The sequence below is a fragment of the Canis lupus genome, chromosome 6 (genome assembly GCF_011100685.1).
Source record: "Canis lupus familiaris isolate Mischka breed German Shepherd chromosome 6, alternate assembly UU_Cfam_GSD_1.0, whole genome shotgun sequence".
Taxonomy (NCBI): domain Eukaryota; kingdom Metazoa; phylum Chordata; class Mammalia; order Carnivora; family Canidae; genus Canis; species Canis lupus.
In genome coordinates this window covers 11,114,951-11,136,078 of record NC_049227.1, presented here as the reverse complement: position 1 = coordinate 11,136,078, position 21,128 = coordinate 11,114,951, and the positions used below count along the sequence as shown (strand labels likewise).

Sequence of the window (21,128 nt, the reverse complement as noted above, 5' to 3'; positions counted from 1 at the left end):
TGACACAACAGTAACCAGGCGGCTTCCCTTCAGGACCTGGGCAGAGGTGGGCAGAGCCTCCAGCACCCCCCCCCCCCCCCCCCCCCCCGCCACCGCGACGAGAACACAGTGGCCGCATCCTCCTCACACCCTTCCTGGGCTGTGCACCAATGAAGGAACCCCCAAAATTCAACGTACCTGAGGAAAGGAGGCTTTGCTGTCCCATTTGTGTCGTTCTGTGAAGAAGATAAAGAGGAAGTTTACGGACGGCTCATGAAATTGGGACACTTAATAAGAGCGGAATGTAAAGCCATCTAAGGCAGAAGGGACTATTTGTGGCTAATGCGTGTTTAAAAGTGCCCTGCAGTCTCTAGCCATTTGAGACCGTTTCAATGTCTTCCTAAAGTCACTTAAAAAATCAGGGTGAGAACAGAAAACCATAGACAGGGAGGGACCCCACGAGCACCCAAATGCCTCGGACTTTAGAGGCCAGGATGTGTGCACCTGTGGCCCTTCGGCTGTGGAGCTACAGTGCCTGCAGGTGGTTTTTTGGGAGCCCAATCCTGAATGATGCCATGAAAAACCAGTAAGTAAAAACAAAACCTTGCTGGATTTTGGTGCCCACAGCTAGCCGGAGATCCGGCAGGACACTTCAGAAGGTGAGGAGGGGATGGAACAATGCCAGCGGTCTTTGCCTTCACAACCACCAGAGCCTGGGGACTTGGGGGTCTCCCACTGTGGCCACGGACCACGGGGGTGTGTCCTGTCCTTCATTCTAGAAGCCTGCAGGCTTTAAAAATTTGCTTTAAATCTGCTCTGGCTGTTCCAAGAAATCACTAAGCCCAAATTTGTGAGGCTAGTTCTCCAGACGGCCGCCCAGGAGAGGGCAGTGTAACGCCATCTGAGCAACAGGCCACCAGAGCAGCCGGTCCTCAAACTCCCAGGATTCCCACTCTCACTTCCTGTTGCCAGCCTGGGGGGTTGAAGGCCATACTTGGGGCAGAAGCCCACCAGGGCTCTTTCTGCAGGACTCCTGGGTGTTAGACACACAGACTCTCAAAAAGGGTCGCAGGCCCCTGGGCTACTTCAGAACTATGCCTGCCGTCTCTTAGGACCTCAAAGGGAGACTATGGGGCCAGCGGGGTCATCCCGATGGGGAACCCCAGCACCAGGAGACAACTCCAGTTAGTCCTGTGCCCCAATTCAGCATGTCTACTTTTCTTCACTGATGCACAAAGCAGCTGCCCTGCTCAGCACATCCTAATTGGGCTTGAAATGGCTGCAAGTGGTTTCTTCCTACTAGGCAGGCTGAGCTTCCCCAGCAGGCCTCCAAGTAAGTAATTTCTGAGCGTAGCGCTCATATTCTATGATAGTTACAGGCTAGTTTATGATTTATTTAAAAAGCTCCAGGAGACCTGCCCTGCAATGCCTCACGTGCTCAGACCGCTGGCAGTGGTGCCCGGCCTAGAGCAGAAAGCCCTGTGCCGGGGAGGCACATCACATTACACTGGGAAGAGGCTTCTGGCATCCTCCCGGCCTGGAGAGCACACTTCCTGCCAAGCCAGACTCCCCACATAGGGCCCATGCTTGGCCCCAGAGGCACACAGCCCTCCTGGCTCCTTGATCTTCTCACTGGAAACCACCTTCTTGCTGCCTGTCCTCGGGCGTGGAACACTGTATCCCTGCCAGGTGCATCCGCAAGTTTGAGGAGAGCTCTGTGCACCCTGAACTGGAAACCAGACACACCACCCTCCTGGGGTACCTGCAGGCTGTCCTTGAGGGGAGGGTCTTGGGGCTTGTTCCCAGGAGACCCACTGAAACCCCTACCAGGTCACTCAGACCCTCCTGGGCCCTGACTGACACAATTTGACTTTAAAACAGAGTTTGGGCACATTTTCATGAGCTGTGCCATCCAAGTACTTGGCCCAGACATTTGAGAAACAAACATGGCGGCAGAGATGCGTCACAGTCCACTAAAAGTAAAGTGGCATGAAGTAACAACTCCTGCTGTGAGGGAGGACAGCCTGAAGCCATTCAGTGCCAAGGCAAACCTTGGTCCTGCCATGAACTCTACACCATGGGTCCCAGCAGCGCCCATGGGTACTGAAACCCCTACCAGGTCACTCAGAGTCCCGTCAGAACAGCCTAAACATCTGTCACCAGGAGAAGGGACGACAGCCTTCCATCCAGTGAATGCCACACAGCAACAGTGTGTCACAGGAGGGCATGCTGCACAAGGTCACACCGAATGGGCCATCCTGGTTTCCAAAATCGGGCCAGTCTGGACTGTGAGCAGGGACAGTGAGGGGGTGGGTGGTGGGTAACGTTCTAGTTCTTGATCTGGTGCTAGTTATATGCAGTTGCTTTGTAAAAAGTCATGCATTTTCCCGCACATGGTATTCTTCAATATTTACTTTAAAAAAGGATGTTTTCAGAAAGGATTCTCCTTTAACAGACCTCCATGGAGCCCACTGCTGTGGCCACAATTGACCACCTCCCCAGACCTGCCCCTGCTCCCTGTCAGGGGAGTGCGCCTCTAGGCCACACAGGGCACCGCCCTGGGTCCCATCATGAGGGATGTGCACATCCTGCTCAGAAGCGTTTTCAGAATCTTCCCACCTCAAACCTGACTGCAGAGCCCCATTTCTCATGCTGGTCGATACCACAAGCTCTCCTGTCCTGCCTGCTGCCTCCAAAAGCTCCACTTAAGCCTGTCCTTCCCCTGCCTCTCTTGGGCTGTGTGGTGAGGATTGGGGTCCCTTGTCTCTGCACTCCCCAATCCCATCTTTCCCTCTTCCTTTGTCCTGTAGGAACAGCCAAATCCCTGGAGACCTTTCTTGGTCCTGTGTCCCAGCACCAGACCTGACTCGCTAGGGCTCCTGCTGGCCCATGGTCTCTGCACAGGCTGATGGGGCTCGGAAGGGGACACAGCTTGTGCTAGAGCGTGTCTGCAGAGCTGGGCTCTCCCCGAGGTCCCCATAGGCAATTGGCGGGACCCAAGTTTGCCCTGGCACCGAATGGCTTCAGGCTGTCTTCCCTCACAGCAGGAGTTGTTACTTCATGCCACTTTACTTTTAGTGGACTGTGACGCATGGTGGACCTTGCTATATATATCTTATACTTTATATCACTATATATCTTATACTTTTCCTCAGACTTCCCAAAGACCAGCACTTATGGCTCATAGGCACAGCCAGGTGCATGTTCTGTGTCCCCTCCTGGCAGCCAGCATGGTGCTGGTCTGGAGTGCACTCAGCAGGACAGAAGGTTATCAAGTGATGAAAGCAGGCACCACCAGGGCCTAGGCATGTCATTAGGGGCGTGGAACAGGTCACCCACGAGACAGGAAGGCAATAAAGGGCTTGGGCTTGGTCAGCAACATAGCCCACAGCCAGCAGATCATGGCTGAGTAAGAGAAGGCAGAGTGGGGGCACATCTTGTAATTCTTTCCTCCAGAAAATCTAAAGGCCTAAGTAGTCCCCCCCGCCGGGAGAAGTCAGTATCTAAGAACATCAAAGGGCAGCCACAGAACTGTAGGGAGGTGGGTTCAGGAACATTCTACTCCATAGTAGGCAGCTCCCAGGTCTGGATGTTCAGTGTACTTAAGCCTAAGAATCCTGGTGTTTAAACAAAACTACATGTAACTGGCATTAATGAATGGTTGTACATAAAAAGTATGTATAAAAGTATTAAGATGCTTTGCCAGCTGCCATGGATCCCAGCATTTGGCTGAGATAGAACATACCTTTCCCCACCATCATCAGCTGGTTTAAACATTTTAGTTCAGGAAAGATAAGTTTATCAGCCTGTTGGGCATAAGAACTTTTAAGATGTGAAATTCCAGGACCATGTCCTCAGCCCTCAGGGGCTACCAGGCAGGTCTGTCATGCTCCATGCTTCTCCACTTACATTTCTAGATCTATTTTTTTTTTTTTTTAAAGATTAGAGAGAGAGAGAGAGAGAGAGAGAGAGAGAACGAGCAGGGGGAGGGGCAGAGGGAGAGGGAAAAGCAGACTCCCCACTGAGCAGGGAGCATGATACAGGACTTGACCTCAGGACCCTGGAATTATGACCTGAGCCGAAGGCAGATGCCCAACCAACTGAGCTACCCAGGCACCCTAGATCCAGTTTTTATTTTATTTTTTTAAAGATTTTATTTATTTATTCATGAGAGACACCGAGAGAGACAGAGAGGCAGAGACACAGGCAGAGGGAGAAGCAGGCCCCATGCAGGGAGCCTGATGTGGGACTTGATCCCGGGTCTCCAGGATCATGTCCTGGACTGAAGGCAGCGCTAAACCACTGAGCCACCCAGGCTGCCCTAGATCCAGTTTTTAAATGGAACATTGTTCTATCTTGCATGCTCTATATCTGACTGTCCAATATGGTAGCCACTACCTATATGCTATTCGCATTAAAATACAAATTCAATTCCTTTAGTGCATATCCACTTTTTCCAGCACTCAAGTGCCTTTGTGCCCAAGAGGCTACTATGTGGCTTGTTATGATGATAGGAGCTTCCACTGCTCCTGAGGTAATTTCTTTGGAGCAGAACCAGTTCTTCTGTCCTTCCCTGCAGCGGGCCTCCTTGTTTCAGTTATGTTCTTGGAGCTCCTGACCTGACTTGATAGAATGGTGTCAGCAGAGGCGGCACACAAGGGTGTCCACTGGGACTTGTGGGGTTTCTTCTGCAGTTTGCATAGGATCTTGAAATAGGACTTCAAAACATGTTAGTGACAGAAATGGAAGATAAATCAGTCATTTAATTTCACCATGCATCTGTGAAGCACCGTGTACTTATTTTTGGGTTATTACCCTCTTCATTCCAAAAGTAGATGTTCTTTATGGTCTTAAGGTTAAGGAATGTCCTGAAGAGGGTGACGGGGGAAGGAGTCCTTGAAGTCACGGCTGGCAGTGCCTTTTCAGGGAGGCCTTCAAACCTTATGGCCTTTGCTGATTTTTAAAAGCCAATTGATATTTTCTTGTGACCTTTAACAACTATTTTCCATTATTCTCCAGGTCACAAAGACAAAAAAGCAACCTATCGGAACCTTGTGAATAGCACACAGAGGACAGTGGTATTTGTCTTATCAAGAGTTCAGATGGGTGGAGCACTGATAAGAGGAGAGTTGAGGCTTTCGAACTGTTTCTCAATCTGAAGAAACTCCAGGTCCTGCTGCTTTCTGTGCTTTCCCCTCTCTTCCTCCTCCCAAGGCTTCACAGTCCAGGAGGTTAGAAGGCTGGATCGGCACTGTTCCCATTGCATGCCAGCCTGGGCAGCAGTGCTGGGGCTCATCTGGCACTCATAAATGCTTTTAACTTGATATGAGCAAATGCTCTGATCCTCCTGTGTGTGGGTGCTGGGCATGGAGGGTAAAATATGTATTTAAATAAATTTACCAGGGCACCTGGGTGGCTCAGTTGGTTGAGCGTCTGCCTTTGGCTCAGGTCCATGATCCTGGTGTCCTGGGATCAAGCACCACGTCTATCTCTCCCTGCTTGTGGGGAGTCTGCTTCTCCCTCTCCTCCCTGCTTGTGTGCTCTCTCTCTCTCTCAAATAAATGAATAAAATCTTTTCTTAAAAAATAAATTTACCTATAGTTTTCCCAAAGGAGATACAATGAAGTGCTAACAGTGGTTATCCTGGAAGTGAAATTAGAAATATTTTCAAGCAAAACAAAAATTCCCTGGGTTATTTTCATAAGCAGAAAAAGTATTACTTTAATAAGAGCTGTTTTGGGGATTCCTGGGTGGCTCACTGGTTTGGTGCCTGCCTTTGGCCCAGCACATGATCCTGGAGACCCGGGATCGAGCCCCACATCAGGCACCCTGCATGGAACCTGCTTCTTCCTCTGCCTGTGTCTCTGCCTCTCTTTCTCTGTCTCTCATGAATAAATAAAATCTTTACAAAAAAATAATAAGAGCTGTTTTAAATAACATGTGATGGCTATTTTAATTTTTACAAACTTGGACTTTCTCTTTAACTTAAACCTACAGCTATGACGGCCAGGTGGATATAAAGGAAACCTCATTTCAGCATCTGTTTAGCAAATGTTACCATTTGCAGTTAAAAAAAAAAAAAAGAAAAAAAAATTCACCCGTTTACTTAAGTTGCATCAGATAAATGTTAATTTGAGAGCATCATTACTTCTGTCTCAAGAATGGGATAATTTATCAATTTGATTATTTGTATTGAATTTTAGACAAATTTTTACCATAAAGCTACTTCCTTCTAAGTTTAATATAGTAAACAAATCATGAAAGACATCAAAACACCCATGGAAGAAAACTTTTATCTTTTTGTGAGAAGAAAGGTATCTCAAGTTTTAGGTACTTTAAAAAAACCATAAAGTAATCTGGTCTTTAATGAATACAATCATATTTATAGGACCCTGATTATTTTACCTTATTTGGAATCTCCCAATTTTTTTTCTATGGGTTGTAACTTAAGTGGAGATAAGCATGTTTTTCTTTTTGAAAAATGCTCACAAGTCAAAAATCTGGACCTCAAGATTACATAAATTACCCACCCTCCCCCCCCCAAAAAAGAGAGAGCGCTCCAAATTTATACGAGCAAACCAGAACTGCTTCCAGAGTTAAGATACAACAATGGTTTCTCCCAACTAGGCTACACCAGTTGGTCACGAGCTCTGTCAGTTCTTACCTCTTGAATAACTCTTGTCACCACATTCCTGTCTTCACTAATCACAATTCCCACCACCCTGTCTCCCCCTGGATGACCCACAGTCTCCTGCCCTGTCATGAGGCTCCAGTGCACACCTTCAAGGCTGCCTGCAGATACCTCCCAGGAGGAAGGATGACATCCACCCCAGACATCCTGGCTGGGTGTGTTTCTCTTGGGCCTATTCATCCCACCACTTATCTGGCTGTGGTCCTGGACCACACCCAGCCAGCAGGGTTCCCAAAACACACATCTATCAGAGCTCTTCCTTCAGAACTTGGCTCAAATGCTTGCCTCCAAGAAGCCTCCTCTGGTGCTCGCCGGAGCCCAAGCCTCCCCTCCCCTCTCTGTTGCCTCTTTGCCCCATGCATCTTTTATGTGTAAAACATAAAGCATACTGTTCATTGGACTCAACTCCTAGGCTGGTCTTATTCCTCTTTGTTTCCCTGGACCATGGTAGCTTGTCAGTCAATGCTCAATGGATGGATTCCAGTGTGAAGGTTTGTGATCCAAAGATCCCTTCTATGCAGCACACCTTCACATGCCACATGCTGTGTTTTAAAAAAGTATGGTTGGTCCCAGCGTCTGCTGCCACAGGAACACTAGTTCCCAAGTTATGTGACCTCACTGCAGGTACACACTCTATACCTGTTTGAAGTGCTAAACATTCCTTTTTATGGAAGATCTCAATTATTAAAAAAAAAAAAAAAAGTCGGGATCCCTGGGTGGCGCAGCGGGTTGGCGCCTGCCTTTGGCCCAGGGCGCGATCCTGGAGACCCAGGATCGAATCCCACATCGGGCTCTTGGTGCATGGAGCCTGCTTCTCCCTCTGCCTATGTCTCTGCCCCCCTCTCTCTCTCTGTGTGACTATCATAAATAAATAAAAATTAAAAAAAAAGTCAACATCATTTATTATTCTGACACTCATAAAATCAATGACAACTAAAATCACCACTGGAACCCACAAGGGAGGCATTTTCATTAGGTATCTGGAGCTTTTAAATGTTACATGAAACCAAACATGAAAGGCTGCTAAACTGAAAGGCTAAAAAAAGCTTTCTGGCTTGCAAAACAAACAGGGGGACTGACCAGAGTTATCAGGATGATGCTGGCCTCAGAATGAGTTAGGAAGTGTTCCCTCCTCTTTGATTTTTGGGAAAAAGTTTGAGAAGGATGGTATTAGCCCTTCTTTGTATGGCAGAAATCATCGGTGAAGCCATCAGGTCTGGGGCTTTGTTGGGAGGCTTTAGGTTACTGATCAGTGGATATGGCCCATGGTAGGGAGAGAGGACTTGGGGTGTGGAGCTCTGCCTGGAGGCAGCCCTGGGACAGGATGGACCGGGTGCACACGTGATGTGAGCAGCCCCATCCTGGCCCTCAGGAGACAGTTGTATGCCTAAAGCTGCTGCCTAATTATGTGTGGATGAGTAAGATGTTAGGGTATTGTCCAAACCCCTCAGTTTACTAGATGGTCTCAGCACTTTTCAGGGCAGGCTCCTTATACTGCCAGTCTATTATGATCCAGCCAAATGGTTTAAAAATAAAGTTAGATCTCTGATCTCACAGTTGTATATGATCAAGCCCCACGTTGGGCTCTATGCTCAGGAGTCTGCTTCAGATTCTCTCTCCCTCTCGCTCTCATGCTGTCTCAAATAAATAAAATATTTAAAAAAAATTAGATCTCATTTAAATTGCAAAATGCTAAGCAATATCATTTTTTAACTATCTTGATATTTAAAAACAGGATTTTTCAATGTATCCTATTCAGTATACTAAGAACTGCATCAGTGCTTTCATAATAAAGCTTTACTGACATGGGAAAAACACTGAAAATTAAAATGTTTTTTAAAATAAGACTGTTGGCTAAAATGTCAGCATTTTCACTTATAATTTCTGTGTTAACTCTGATTTTGAGGCAAGATTCTTTTATCTTTAAAGATATTACACAAGGTGCACCTGGGTGGCTTAGTAGTTGAGCCTCTGCCTTTAGCTCAGGCTGTGATCCTGGGATCGAGTCCTGAATTGGGCTCCCCGCCGGGAGCCTGCTTCTCCCTCTGCCTAGGTCTCTGACTCTGCGTGTCTCTCATGAATAGATAAAATCTTTAAAAAAAAAAAAAAAAGATATTACACAGTCTTAAAGTAATAGTATAAGGTGGTCCTTATCAAAACTGCTAATATCACAAAAGGAGAGATAGCCAGACAGGTTTCTCTCTGGATGGACTAGCCATCACCACAGAGGAAATGCTCTAACAAAACAGGCAAAGAAACAAAATAATACTGACTTTGATCCAGGCTGAGTATATAGGAGAAAGGGGAATGTGGTGAAGGACGCTATATGGATGCAGCAAAATCCAGCCTGGGGCCACCCTCCAGGGTCAATAACCTAGTTCTTCCAGATAAGTTACAAAGAAAAAGAGATGGGTAGACCTTAGATACTAAAACACTTGTCGTGAGACTCAGTGACCATTTACAAAGTATGGAGCTGGCCTGGATCCAGATTCAAACTATACTGTTCAATTTTTAGTAAGACAATAAAAAATATGAAGTGACTGGTTGATAATATTAAGGAATTACTGTCAATTTTTAAAGATATGATGATTGGTATTATGGTCATATAAAAATAAAAGGTGTTAATATATTTAAGGTATTTATACATGAAATGACATGAAGTCTGGAATTCGCATCAAGTTGATGTGGCAGTGGCCAGGGGCAAGATGAAAAAAGATTGGGGGGCACCTGGCTGGCAGAGTCAGTTAGTTAAGCGTTCAACTCTTGGTTTTGGTTCAGGTCATGATCTCATAGGTTGTGAAATCAAAAGCCCCACATTGGGCTCTGTGCTCATTGTGGAGTCGGCTTGGGATTCTCTCTCTGCCTCTGCCTCTCCCCCACTCACACACTTGTGCTTTCTCTCAAATAAATAAATCTTTAAAAAAAGAAAAAAACTGGTAAATGTATTGACAATTGTCAAAGCTGGAGATGAAGAGACCAGGTCATTATTAATTTTTTTTTAAAGATTTTTATTTATTCATTCACGAGAGACACACAGAGAAAGGCAGAGATGGCAGATGGAGAAGCAGGCTCCTAGGCATCCCCAGGTCATTATTCCCAATTCTATATATGTTTGATTTTTTCCCTAAAAGTTGGAAATCAAACAAAAACAGGAGAAGGTCCTACAAACAAGTCACACCAGAACACTGTACCTTGCCCCAAAGATACAGATGTAGTGAAACTACGGGATACCTGCACCTCAATGTTCACAGCAGCAATATCCAAATAGCCAAACTGTGGAAGGAACGGAGATGTCCTTTGACAGATGAATGGATAAAGAAGATGTGGTGTGTGTGTGTGTGTGTGTGTGTGTGTGTGTGTGTGTGTGTGTATGGATTATTACTCCTCCATCAGAAAAGATGAATACCTACCATTTACATCGATGTGGATGGAACTGGAGGGTATTATGCTGACTGAAATATAAGAAATAGCGAAAGGGACCATAAGGGAAGGGGGTAAACTGAGTGGGGAAAAATTAGAGAGGAAGACAAACCATGACTCGACTCTGGGAAACAAAAGGTTGCTGAAGGGGAGGTGGGTGGGGGATGGGATAACAGGGTGATGTGAATTAAGGAGGGCACGTGATGTGATAACATATATACTATATGTTGGCAAACTGAATTTAAATTAAAATTTTAAAAAACCCCACAATGCTGCCAACCAGAAAAAAATAAAAAATGAACAGTGTACTTTGTATTTCCGGATCCTGAGTTCTGTCACATGCAGTTCTAAGTACCCCTGCATCCCCAGCAAAAGGAATTTTAAGGATTTTTGAAATGCCTAAGATCATTTCCAAAGAGTGTGAATTGAATATTACTTTACAATGTACTAGGGCATTTAATAAAACAGCATTTGATATCTTTGTCCTTCCAAGTAATTTCTATTAACATGATGATAGGATGGAAAAGCTCCACTTTCAAAGCTGTGTGTCATTCTTTTGAAAATAATTTTTGCAGTTCTGTATTTGGAGTGATAAAGGTGCAAACAATATATTGTATAGTGTGTTAATCTGAGAAGCCAAAGATATTTTTGAGTGACATTGCAAAACTTTGCATTTCCTGGGTTAGAACACAGCACTGCAGCTTATGAGGTATGCATGTTCCAAAACACCTGAAGGCTCATGCTGAAACACAGGGCACATTTTTAAGAGTTCCCATTCCACCTAATCCAGGGACCGCACCCATGTACCATTCACAGCTGAACAAAGGCCACCAGTAGAGTTGTGGAGCCACACGTTCCGTGAGAAGCAGGGAGATGCTTCTGCATGCACTACAGAAAGGACCACCCAATTACCAGAAAATAAAAAACAGTAGCCTGGGATCGTTGCTCCAACTGCCTGTGGACCATGAACAGTGCCCAGGGGTGTTTCTAGGAGGAAGCTGGCAAGGGCATGGGCTGGGCAGCCTCTAGTGCCACCTAACCAATTGTGCAGCCCTGGGCACAAAGCTCAGCAGCATAGCCCCCCAGAAGTCCAGCCTACTCTCTGACCCTCACCTCCCAGGCTCCTTTTCCACTGCACTCTAGCAACTGTGCAGCTTCGCAGAAGTTCTGGCACCCCTTGCACCTCCTTTCTGCCCACCGCCCCCCACCTCCAGATCCTTTCATGGCCTAGGCTGAATTCCAGGATCTGGGACACCACAGCTTCACCCTCGCAAACACCAGAACTCTCTGCTCCTCCTCCTGCACCATCACCTGGTAACCCCCAACTAGTTAATTACTTCTTGTCTACACAGGAGCAGCCGCATGTTGCTGGAGAAACAACCATACTGCTTGGCTTTGTTTTAAATCATGACCCCAAATCATAAGGCATAAGGCATAAGACATCGGCATGACCCTTGTATTCTGTAGCACATGTACCTTCTCACTCTTCAGAACACCCATTTCACAGATTCTCTTTCTTTACACTTACTCGCTCTGCCCAGCCCCTCTGCTGAGGCCCTCACTTCCCCACCGAGAGTAGACATCCTCATTCAGGAACTTCCCAATCTGCGTGTCCTATTGCACCTCTGCCCATGTCCATGGCTTCCCGCTCACAACCTTCCCTGCTCCTGCCCACACACCACGTGTCCTCTTCTCCATCCTTCCCCTTCTTTATGGTAGAATCTATCCTGAGAAAAAAAAGGAGAACATGCATCCCGTTCTCGATTCTCCATCATCCTGGAATCTCAGCCTCATTCTCTAAGCATGCCAAGTACGTGCCCTCCTCTGCTCCTTCTATCTGGGAATCTCTGCCCCTTGACCCCTACATGATGGGCTCCTTGCCATTCAGGTCTCAGCTTCAGTGTCTCTTCATTGGGGGTGCAGACATGGTCATGTGCTGCCCAGATCCCCTTCAGGACTGAGGGACTGATTCCAGGCTGTAAGAAGTCCTGCCCTCGGCTGTCCAGGCTCTTCAGGAAACTGCCCTGGCTAAAGCTCTCTCACCCTGGATGTCAGTGATCAAGGCTTGGTTCCCCTGAAGGTCCAGCTCCTCCCCCTGCCCAGTGCTGCTCCCCTCCTCTCACTTTCACAGGTGGGAACCCAGGGCATGCCTTCTTCATAAGCATCTGCACGCAAGCCTGTGACATCCATCCTAGCTGTCGCCTTATCCCTTTCTCACCTCACCTTGTTTTAGTTCTCTGCACAGCTTCCATCACTGTGTTTACTGTTTATTTCTCATTGTCTGCCTCCCATCACTAGAATGTAAGTTCCAAGAGAGCCATGAACTGGTCCTGTTCATCTCTGTACCTTGAGCACCCACACCAGAGACTGGCACTAAGTAGACACAGTTGCCACAGGAATGAAGGGATTCTGGGAGCCCATGGCCTCTATGGCCTTTCTTCCAGGGTTAGTTAGGATTACAGAGAATGTACATGACATGGGGTTCACCCAGCCCCTGGTGCAAATTAAACACTTTCTGAAGACACAAAGATACAGTTACTACTTTTAACCTGAAGCCTTCCTTTAGGAAACAGTATGAAAATTGAAGAAAATGCAGAAAAAGTGATGAGGTGACTGATGGACTGCAGCCAGGACCAAAGGTGAGGAGAGATTCACACCTGATAATATCTGACATACTACACTGTCAGATAAAATACAAACAGAAGGACTGAAATTAAGGAAGCTGCATGGTTATGTGACAAGAAGGGAATGCAGAAAAGTGCCAGTCCCTATCCAGCCCTGGGGACACCACCTTCATTCCTTATGGGACAAAAGCCCACACCCCTAGGCTGTCGTTCAGGGTGGGGGAACATAGCATGTTACGCTGCAGCTCCACTCACAGGAGATGAGGCTTCTGGTTTGGACACCGGTGCTTTAAAGGTAGATGTATTTTTGGAAACATCTGCTCTCTTATCTGCAGCTGCTCCCAGGGACAAACATTCCAAGTAATCTGGTGGGGGGATGACAACACTGCTCTTCTCAGTTAAGTCCACTGTGCTGATGCTTCTCACGGGTGCCGGGCTAACAATCAACAAGTAGAGAATACAAGTTACATATAAGATCTTGCCCTCTGAATCCCAAATATCCTAAATAGCGTAAGGGCCAGAACTGTAATAGATTAACAAGCAAACAGAATGTGAGAGGGGAGATTACAAAATGTGTGCATGCACACACACAATATATATATCTTTGTAAAAATCATCGTAATGTTTTTACTAGTTTATAAATGTACACTCACCAAAAAAACAAAACAAAACAAAAAACTAGCTTACATAAGGGCTGTCTCTTGGTTAACTTAAGAAGATCTATAAGAAAATGAAGACTATAGCACAAGCCTTAGCAAAAATATTGGGCACTTCAGATATGGGGAAAATAAAACAAAACAATACACCTCAGCATTTTAACATCATAAACATGACATCTAGTCTTACTCCTTGGCCCAGTGGCAGTTAAGCTGTTCTGTCAGGGCTGAGGACACACAGATGACATAGAACAGGACTTGGTGCGGGAGGGGGAGCATCAAGCGTGGTGCTTAAAGGTCTGCAGGGACAGCTGGATGGATTACAGGGTTTCTTTGAAATGGAAAACACCAAGGATGAAGCAATTTACGGTAAAGATGAGGAGTACGATTTGGATGTATCATTTCTCTCTCCTTCCTTCCCTCCTTCCTTCCTTCCAGAGAGGTGAAAGGGGCAGAGGGAGAAAGAAAGAATTCTAAGCAGACTCCATGCCCTGTTTGAAGCCAAATGTGGGGCTCAAGCTCATGACTCTGAGACCGTGATCTAAGCTAAAACGGAGCGGGATCCTTAACCCTCTGATCCACCCAGGTACCCCTGGATGTGTCACTTCAGAGGACCCATGGGGTAGCCAACTACAACTACCTGATATACATATAAAGATTCATAACTAGGTCTTGGAAAGACCTCCCTAGGCTCCAGCCTTGGCTCCAACTTTCCATGCCTCAGTGTCCTCAATTTTAAAGTAAGGACCTACCTCATAGGTTGTTATGAGAATTACATGAGCTAGTTAGTGTAAGGCACTTGGCACTCCCCAAGTGGTGATGGTGATGATAGTCACCTTGGATTTAGTGACTAGTTATGGGTTGGGGGAGTGAGTGGTTCCAGAGGGATGATGGGGGGTAAGGGGCAGAGTATGGGGTGTGTCTCCACTGCAGAAACCACAAAGGGAACAACTAGGGGATAACAGTCCCCTTCAGTATACAACTATATGACTGGAGGTTTCCCTGGAGGGTAACTACACATCTAAAGAGAATTCTGATATGCCCAAAAACATGAGGTCAAAGGTGAGTTTTCCAGGATGCCTGAGTGCCTTTGGCTCAGGGTTAATCCCCGATTCCCGGGATCGAGTCCCACGTTGGGCTCCTTGCATGGAACCTGCTTCTCCTCCCTCTACCTGTGTCTCTGCCTCTCTCCCTGTGTCTCTCATGAAATAAATAAATAAAATCTTAAAAAAAAAAAAAAAAAAACAACAACCCAAAAACCCACAAAAGTGAGTTTTCTGTCACTGGGAAAAGAGAGCCACAGTCAGGTCCTACCTCGGTGTGGGAACACTCATGGCTTCCTTTGCATCTTCTTCTAGCAACTTTGTGTAGGATGCCGGGAACCAGCCCCTCCTACAGGTGAGGAGTGAGAAAAAAAAGGCCTGGTTGTGGGGTCAGCAGCAGACAAGTGAACAGTAAGCACACTACAGAATGGCTTGGGGGCGGCTCAGCGGCAGACCAATCGATTTTCACATCACACAATGTGTCTTTTATATACAGCACTCATTTTATTTGGATTCCCTTTTTGGCTTTTTTCCACATTCATTTAATAGCTGAATAATCTACACAGAAAACTAATTTAACCAGCTTACAGTAAGGCCTATGCACATACTCCTGGTTGAAATGACAACGCTGGCATTTAAACTATTTATAACCTAAATCTTAATAAAATCCATTTGATGTGCAGATTATTCTTGAGAAATCCAAAGTCATTAAAAAAAGAACACAATTATTTAAGCTACTTTCAGAGGTGACTTCATATCATCTGTTTAAATACTGAATTCATTTATATACACACAGACATACAGAAAATAGTCTGGGACAGAGTCACTCCAATTAACTAAACTAGAACCATAATTAAACTATGAACTTACCTTTGGTAAAAATGCTACTATGACCACAAAGACAATTTGTGGCTAAAAGGAGATATGGTAGCTCTTTGAAGTACTGGGCGGCCTTGACTGCTGTGGGGACAGCATGTGCCCTGAGACTTACACTTTGGTGGTATCATGCTCTCCATAAAGCCAGCCATCTTTCTCCTCAGAAATGAGCAATGTGAGGATGTCTCCTTGGGCGAAGCTGAGCAAGGTCTGGTTCGTGCCAGCAGTGTGTGGAAAAATGGTTTTTACTTTCTGCTTCTTCATCATGTTGAGTCCAGTTGCAACAGAAACTGATCGCTGTAAACTAGGATCATCTGAAGAATCTGTTGAAAATGAACATAGCAGTGAGAACTTTTCAAGGACTGGTAACAAGTTCAAACAAGCAAACTCCAGAAAGCCATCCACTGTGGCCCACCAGGACTCCGACTGCAACTCCGATGCGTTTTATTTCCACACCTTAGACTTTGCCCTGATGTGCAGGGACTGCAAGGGGCAGAAGCAGAATCCCGCCTGAGGTCTTCCACTGAGGAGGACCCTTGTGGCTAAATTCTCTTTTCCAGGCAGACAGGACACTGTGTGTGCTAAGCTTCAACTGCACTCTGGTTTAACCAGAGACAAGCTGACACATCCAGAGGGTCTGATGCTTTCCTTGCCCTACTCTCCCAACAGGGACCCCAAATGGGCATCAACTCACACCCCACTGCCCATGACAAAGAATAAGTGGAGACTGGAAATGCAGATGTTGTCACTGTGCAACTGCTCAACATCGCATCTAGGAAGTAGTAAGGATGTGGAGAGGACCAGTACGTTTACTAAACCCTCCCCTACATGCCAGTCCACACTCTCAATGCTTCACAGCTTCTGAGGGAAGAAGCAGTGACTCACTGGGATATCACAACTAGCATGCCAGCCCTGGATACAGATGGCCTGACTCCACAGTCTACCGCACTATATGAAGTACCTTGCTGTGCATTTGTCTCAATTGAAGCACAGGCTGATATTTGCCAATCCAAAGAAACAAAATTGCCATTCTGAAACTCTTATCTCTGGATCTCACTCAGCAGCTGCAAATGCTGTAGTCTGTAGGCTCTCTCTAGCACATGGTTTGATTGCCACAACTTTCATACCCAAGAGGCTGAGGCCTGTGAGATACTCTACAGAGAGAGGGGGGCGGTCTCTGGGTCCCAAAGACTCTGTCTACACAGAGTGGAGCCTAAGCAAAGATGCCTGGAATCTCTGTAAACAGTAACTGGTCCTGATTTATTGTAAAAGCATCAACAAAGTTAAGAAACTTCAGCATCCAGAAAGCATGAAGTTCTCTGTTAGAGATGAAAAGCACTGATTGTAATTCACACTAAGCCTATTGGTAAGATCAATAGCCATAATTTTGTCATGTGAACTTTTATAGTTTGTTTTATTGAAAAAGAAATATTATAATTGCCAAATATGGCACATGGTGGGGCTCTTTGTACATTATTTCTAATTTTAAAATGTAACATCTTTCAACAGTACATTTCCTCTATGTAAACATCAATCAGCATATGCAATTAGAATTTGCCAAAGAAATGTGTCACTTACAAAATGTCTTATGGTTTTATATTAAATCCAGACCTTTATTTATTGAAGTATAAGTTTCAACAAGGCAATGTTAAATGTGTGCTACCATACACGTTTCTTTACCTCTACTTCAGGGTAATATTTATCCAAAATATTTATTAAAAAAATTTAAAAAGGTATTTTATTTTTTAATCATGCTCATTTTAGAGATTTTTTTTTGAGAGAGAGAGAAAACACGAGCAGTGGGAGGGGCAGATGGAGAGAGAATCTCAAGCAGACTTCCCACTGAGCGCAGAGCCTGATACGGGGGTCAATCCCATGACCCTGAGATCATAACCCAAGCCAAAGCTCATAACCTGAAACTAAGAGTTGAATGTCCAAATGACGGAGCCACCCAGGCAAGGGTATTTTAAAAAGAGATCAAAATAAATTTCTTACCTGTTGAATTCTTTATCCTTTCCGAATTCTGTGCAACTGTTGCTGGGTTATTAAACATATCGATCAAAGGACTGGTATACGCTCTGGCTGAAGGAGCTGGGGGCACCTTTGGTGAATATTTAGAAAGAGTGTCATAATCTTTTCCAACCTGTGAAAAATTTCTGATTAGTTTAATATTAGTGTAACACAGCAATGGAACTATAGAGATTGCCAGGGCTGTTTTAACATGCTTTAAATTCCACTGTCTTTCCAAAGTTCTTTTGGTTGGATGGCAATGCTGTATTCTGAATTATTATTTCAAAAATATCACATTCTTTTTTTCATTCCTGTCTTCATTTTTTTTTTTTTTTTTGGAAGGCAGTTACTCTCCATTTCCCACCACCCCCTGGCAACCACTAATTTACTTTCTGTCTCTATGGATTTTAGGATCCCTTTTAGGTGCTACTTAGCTACAGGAGTCTACATTTAAAATAATTTTTCCAAGCAATTTTGAGTACATTCCTCCATTAAATTTCTCATATTTTTTGCTAACAAAAAAATCTAGTACCAGTGGAGTTCTCTTTTCTTTGTAAGTATTTTATTTTCCCCCTCTCTGGAAGTTTTTAGAATTTTCTTTGTCCTCTTCTATAACTTGATCATAATATGTCAAGGTTTTGTTTTTTTCCCATCTGTACAGGCTCACTGTGGCTGCTGTGTTAAAGACCAGGCAGAGTCTGGTAATCTTTGCAGGAGCCAGAGTCAGGGGTGTGGAGGGGTGAGAAGTGGCTGGATTTGGATCTGCGTTGAAGGTGGAAGCAGCAGGCAGGCATGCCAGTGGGTTGGCTGTGGTCTGGGAAGAGGGGAGGGGAGAAAAAGGGGGGCGGGGGAGACGGACAAGTCCACATTCGTGCGGGAGCCACTGGAAGGATGGAACTGCTATTTTCTGGATGGGGAAGACTGGAGAAGCATGTTTGGAGAAAATCAGTCACCTGGTTTTGGATGAGTTGAATGTGAAATTCTCATTAGACATCTGGTGGTGATTTTGAGAAGGCAATTAGGTTATCTCCAACCTGTCTAAAATTATGTTTATACCCTCTCTTCTCGTTCTGTGTTTCGGGTTAATTTCTAAGCAATTCCATGCTGTTAATGAGCCAGTCTATTGGTGTGGGGGTTTTCTTGTTTATGTTTTTTTTTTGTGGGGAGGGGGAAGGGAAGGGAAAAATCGAAAAACCTATTTTAGAGAAATTTCAAGCATGTACAAAGGAGAGAGAACAGCACAACAAATCTCCCTGTACCCAACACCCAGCTTCATCAATTATGGCCAATATTGTTTCATATATGCTGCACCCATCTTCCCCTGTACCTGGGATATGCTGTAGCAAATCCCAGACATTTTAATTAGGAATAATCCTTTTTTAATTTTTAATTTCCAAAATCTTTAGCTGATTTTTTTAATTTCCAAAATCTTTAGCTGATTTTCCCCTGGGGATGTAATATCTTTTCATCTCTTTTTAAAGAACTTTTTTAAAAAAGATTTATTTATTCATGAAAGACACAGAGCGAGAGAGAGAGGCAGAGACACAGGCAGAGAGAGAAGCAGGCTCCATGCAGGGAGCCCAACGTGGGACTCGATCCCAGATCTCCAGGATCACAATCCGGGCCAAAGGCAGCACTAAACCCCCGAGCTACCTGGGCTGCCCTCTTTTTAAAGATTTCTTTTCGGCCCTATTGCCTCTGCTACCTCCAATATTGGTTATTCTAGTTTTTTTCTTTCAGTATGTCTTTTCATGACACTGGTTTTCCTCCCTTGTTCAGTGATTCTTGGTTATCTGTCCATTTCCGTATTGCACGGCATTCCCTATTCTTTCACATGTTTATCATAGTCTGTATTTTGCCTGTTTTTCTTGTTATCACAGACTGCCTGCAGTGAGGTAGGGATGGGGAAGTACACTCTGCCTCTTCTCTGGAAACACAGTCTCCGCCAGTGGACAAAAAGGCCCTGCTGCCTACTGTTAACCGCAAGTGTGAGGGGGAAGAAACTAACCAGCTTAGAGGATGCAAATCATCTACAACTGACCACACACAGGAACACCACAGCCAGGTTTTCGGCTCCTCTTGCATCTACTGGCTCTGGGCTCTCTGCTTTGCCCTCTTCTGCAGTCTTGCCCTCATGTGCTTGGGGCTGTGATTTCCTTCTCTCTTGATTCTCCACATACCAATCTTGCCTTTTTCTCTTTGAGACTGTTATAGTGTTTCTGGTCCATTGACAGCACCTTCTTTTATTCCCCATGCAGTTATGGATCTATTCTGTAGGTTGTCCACTGGTCTTTAACATCTTTGTTTTCATTTCAGAGGTTAGAGTGAACCTATGTGTCCAAACTAACCACTGGATCCAAATCTCCACATGTTTGCCAAAAGTAATAGAGCCCAGGTTCAAAGAGTAGCAAACTACAACGCTTGATTTCATTACCTTGAAGTCTTTGGTGGCTATTTTTTTCTGAAGTGCCTTATGTTGTGATGAATGGCACCAGAGTTTTGCTAACTGTTCTCTAAGCCACCTACGTTTCTTTTGCTGGGAATAAATTTACAAAGTTGGAATGGTTATAATTCAAAACAGTAACAATAACATTCCCAAAACAAAGATAATAGCACTGAACACAGCACTACACAGTGCTGAGCACCACACAACTATGTCAAATCTGAAGGTAAGACCATCAGAGTGAGAAAAGAAGAGGCCCCAGAAGAAAGGAGGACCTGTAATTGCCACCAACCAAGGCCTTCGTCTTTTTGGAGATTTAGCCCAAGTCTTATCAGTAAATACACAACTGAAATCTTGGAGAGAGAATTAATTCCTACCATGCTGCTTCTCTCAATCATTGGTGAAGGCTGGGGTGTTCCAGACACAGGGGTAGAGCTTGGGGTCTTTATTTCTTCGATCATATTCATGATCTTCTCGGGCACTTTGGTAGCATCACCGCAGGTTTCTTGCCACCTGGGCAGTTTGGAATTGAGTAATTCTGCAGACTATAAATCCAAAAGAAACACAACTAAGCACAAATGTGTACTGTTCAAAGAGCAAAGTTACGTCAATTATCAACAATAATGTTTTACTGGCTTACCACCAGAAGTGTGAGAGCTTTGTGTTAAATTCAGTGAGGGCTTAAGTATCTATGAGCTTCCACCTTTATTTGCTGAAAGAGTTGTAGGCCCCTGTTCTACAGGAGCTTGCCTTCCCCCTCAGTGTGAATGCAGAGTATAAGACTAATATAAGTAATGTAAATGATTCAGAACAAGCTCAAACACAGAAAGGGAAGGGTTGAGCAATCTTATTAAGCCCCACTGTTTCCCCAATGGCCCCAGAAATGTTAGTCAGTGCATTCTTCCTCCCTACTCCTAAGAGAGGGCAAGACCCCCTCGCCCCAAACCACCTATGGCCTTGGACCATAGCACTGACACACCAATTGCTTGGGCCTGCTTTATCCAGGAGCCATTGAAAGGACTGGGATGTTGTAGCCAAAAAAAGGGTAGTTTTCAGAGAGGTGAAGAGACTTCCGGGAGAGAAAAGAAGTAGACTTGATTTATGCCAAAAAGCATAACTGGGATCCAAGGTTAAACATAAGAGTCTACCATCAACTAGAGCTCCCTGGAAATAGGCCAGATTGCCTTGTGACACAGTGAGTACCCCATTAATGGCAGGGCTTCACCACAGAAAGAGCTTCAAGGTCTCTTGACCTATGACCCTGCCCCAGCAGGACATCCTTACCATGGAAACAGACACTGCTGAACTAAGTACAGATGCACTATTGACAAAAGTGATCATCTAATACCGCAATTCTTTCCTTTCCTGTAACAATATCAGATCTTA

General features: G+C 45.0%; 1 protein-coding gene and 1 long non-coding RNA gene across 4 annotated transcripts in view; one reads left to right on the top strand and one right to left on the bottom strand.

Moving 5' to 3' along the window:
- BAIAP2L1 (BAR/IMD domain containing adaptor protein 2 like 1) overlaps positions 1-21,128 on the bottom strand; it is an 87,110-nt gene that overhangs the window by 2,070 nt on the left and 63,912 nt on the right. For 2 of the 3 annotated variants that reach the window (XM_038539454.1, XM_038539456.1), the window contains exons 8-13: positions 20,120-20,287; positions 17,285-17,432; positions 15,405-15,612; positions 14,685-14,762; positions 12,970-13,150; positions 178-215 (exon numbers count right to left, since the gene is read on the bottom strand). In XM_038539454.1, the coding sequence (XP_038395382.1) occupies positions 178-215; positions 12,970-13,150; positions 14,685-14,762; positions 15,405-15,612; positions 17,285-17,432; positions 20,120-20,287 (821 nt within the window). The remainder of the gene's footprint in view (positions 1-177; positions 216-12,969; positions 13,151-14,684; positions 14,763-15,404; positions 15,613-17,284; positions 17,433-20,119; positions 20,288-21,128) is intronic. The other variant, XM_038539455.1, reaches the window with a different exon arrangement.
- Positions 83-6,092, top strand: LOC119876352. The gene is made up of 2 exons (XR_005360608.1): positions 83-2,267; positions 4,999-6,092. It is a non-coding gene; the product is annotated as an uncharacterized LOC119876352 (long non-coding RNA).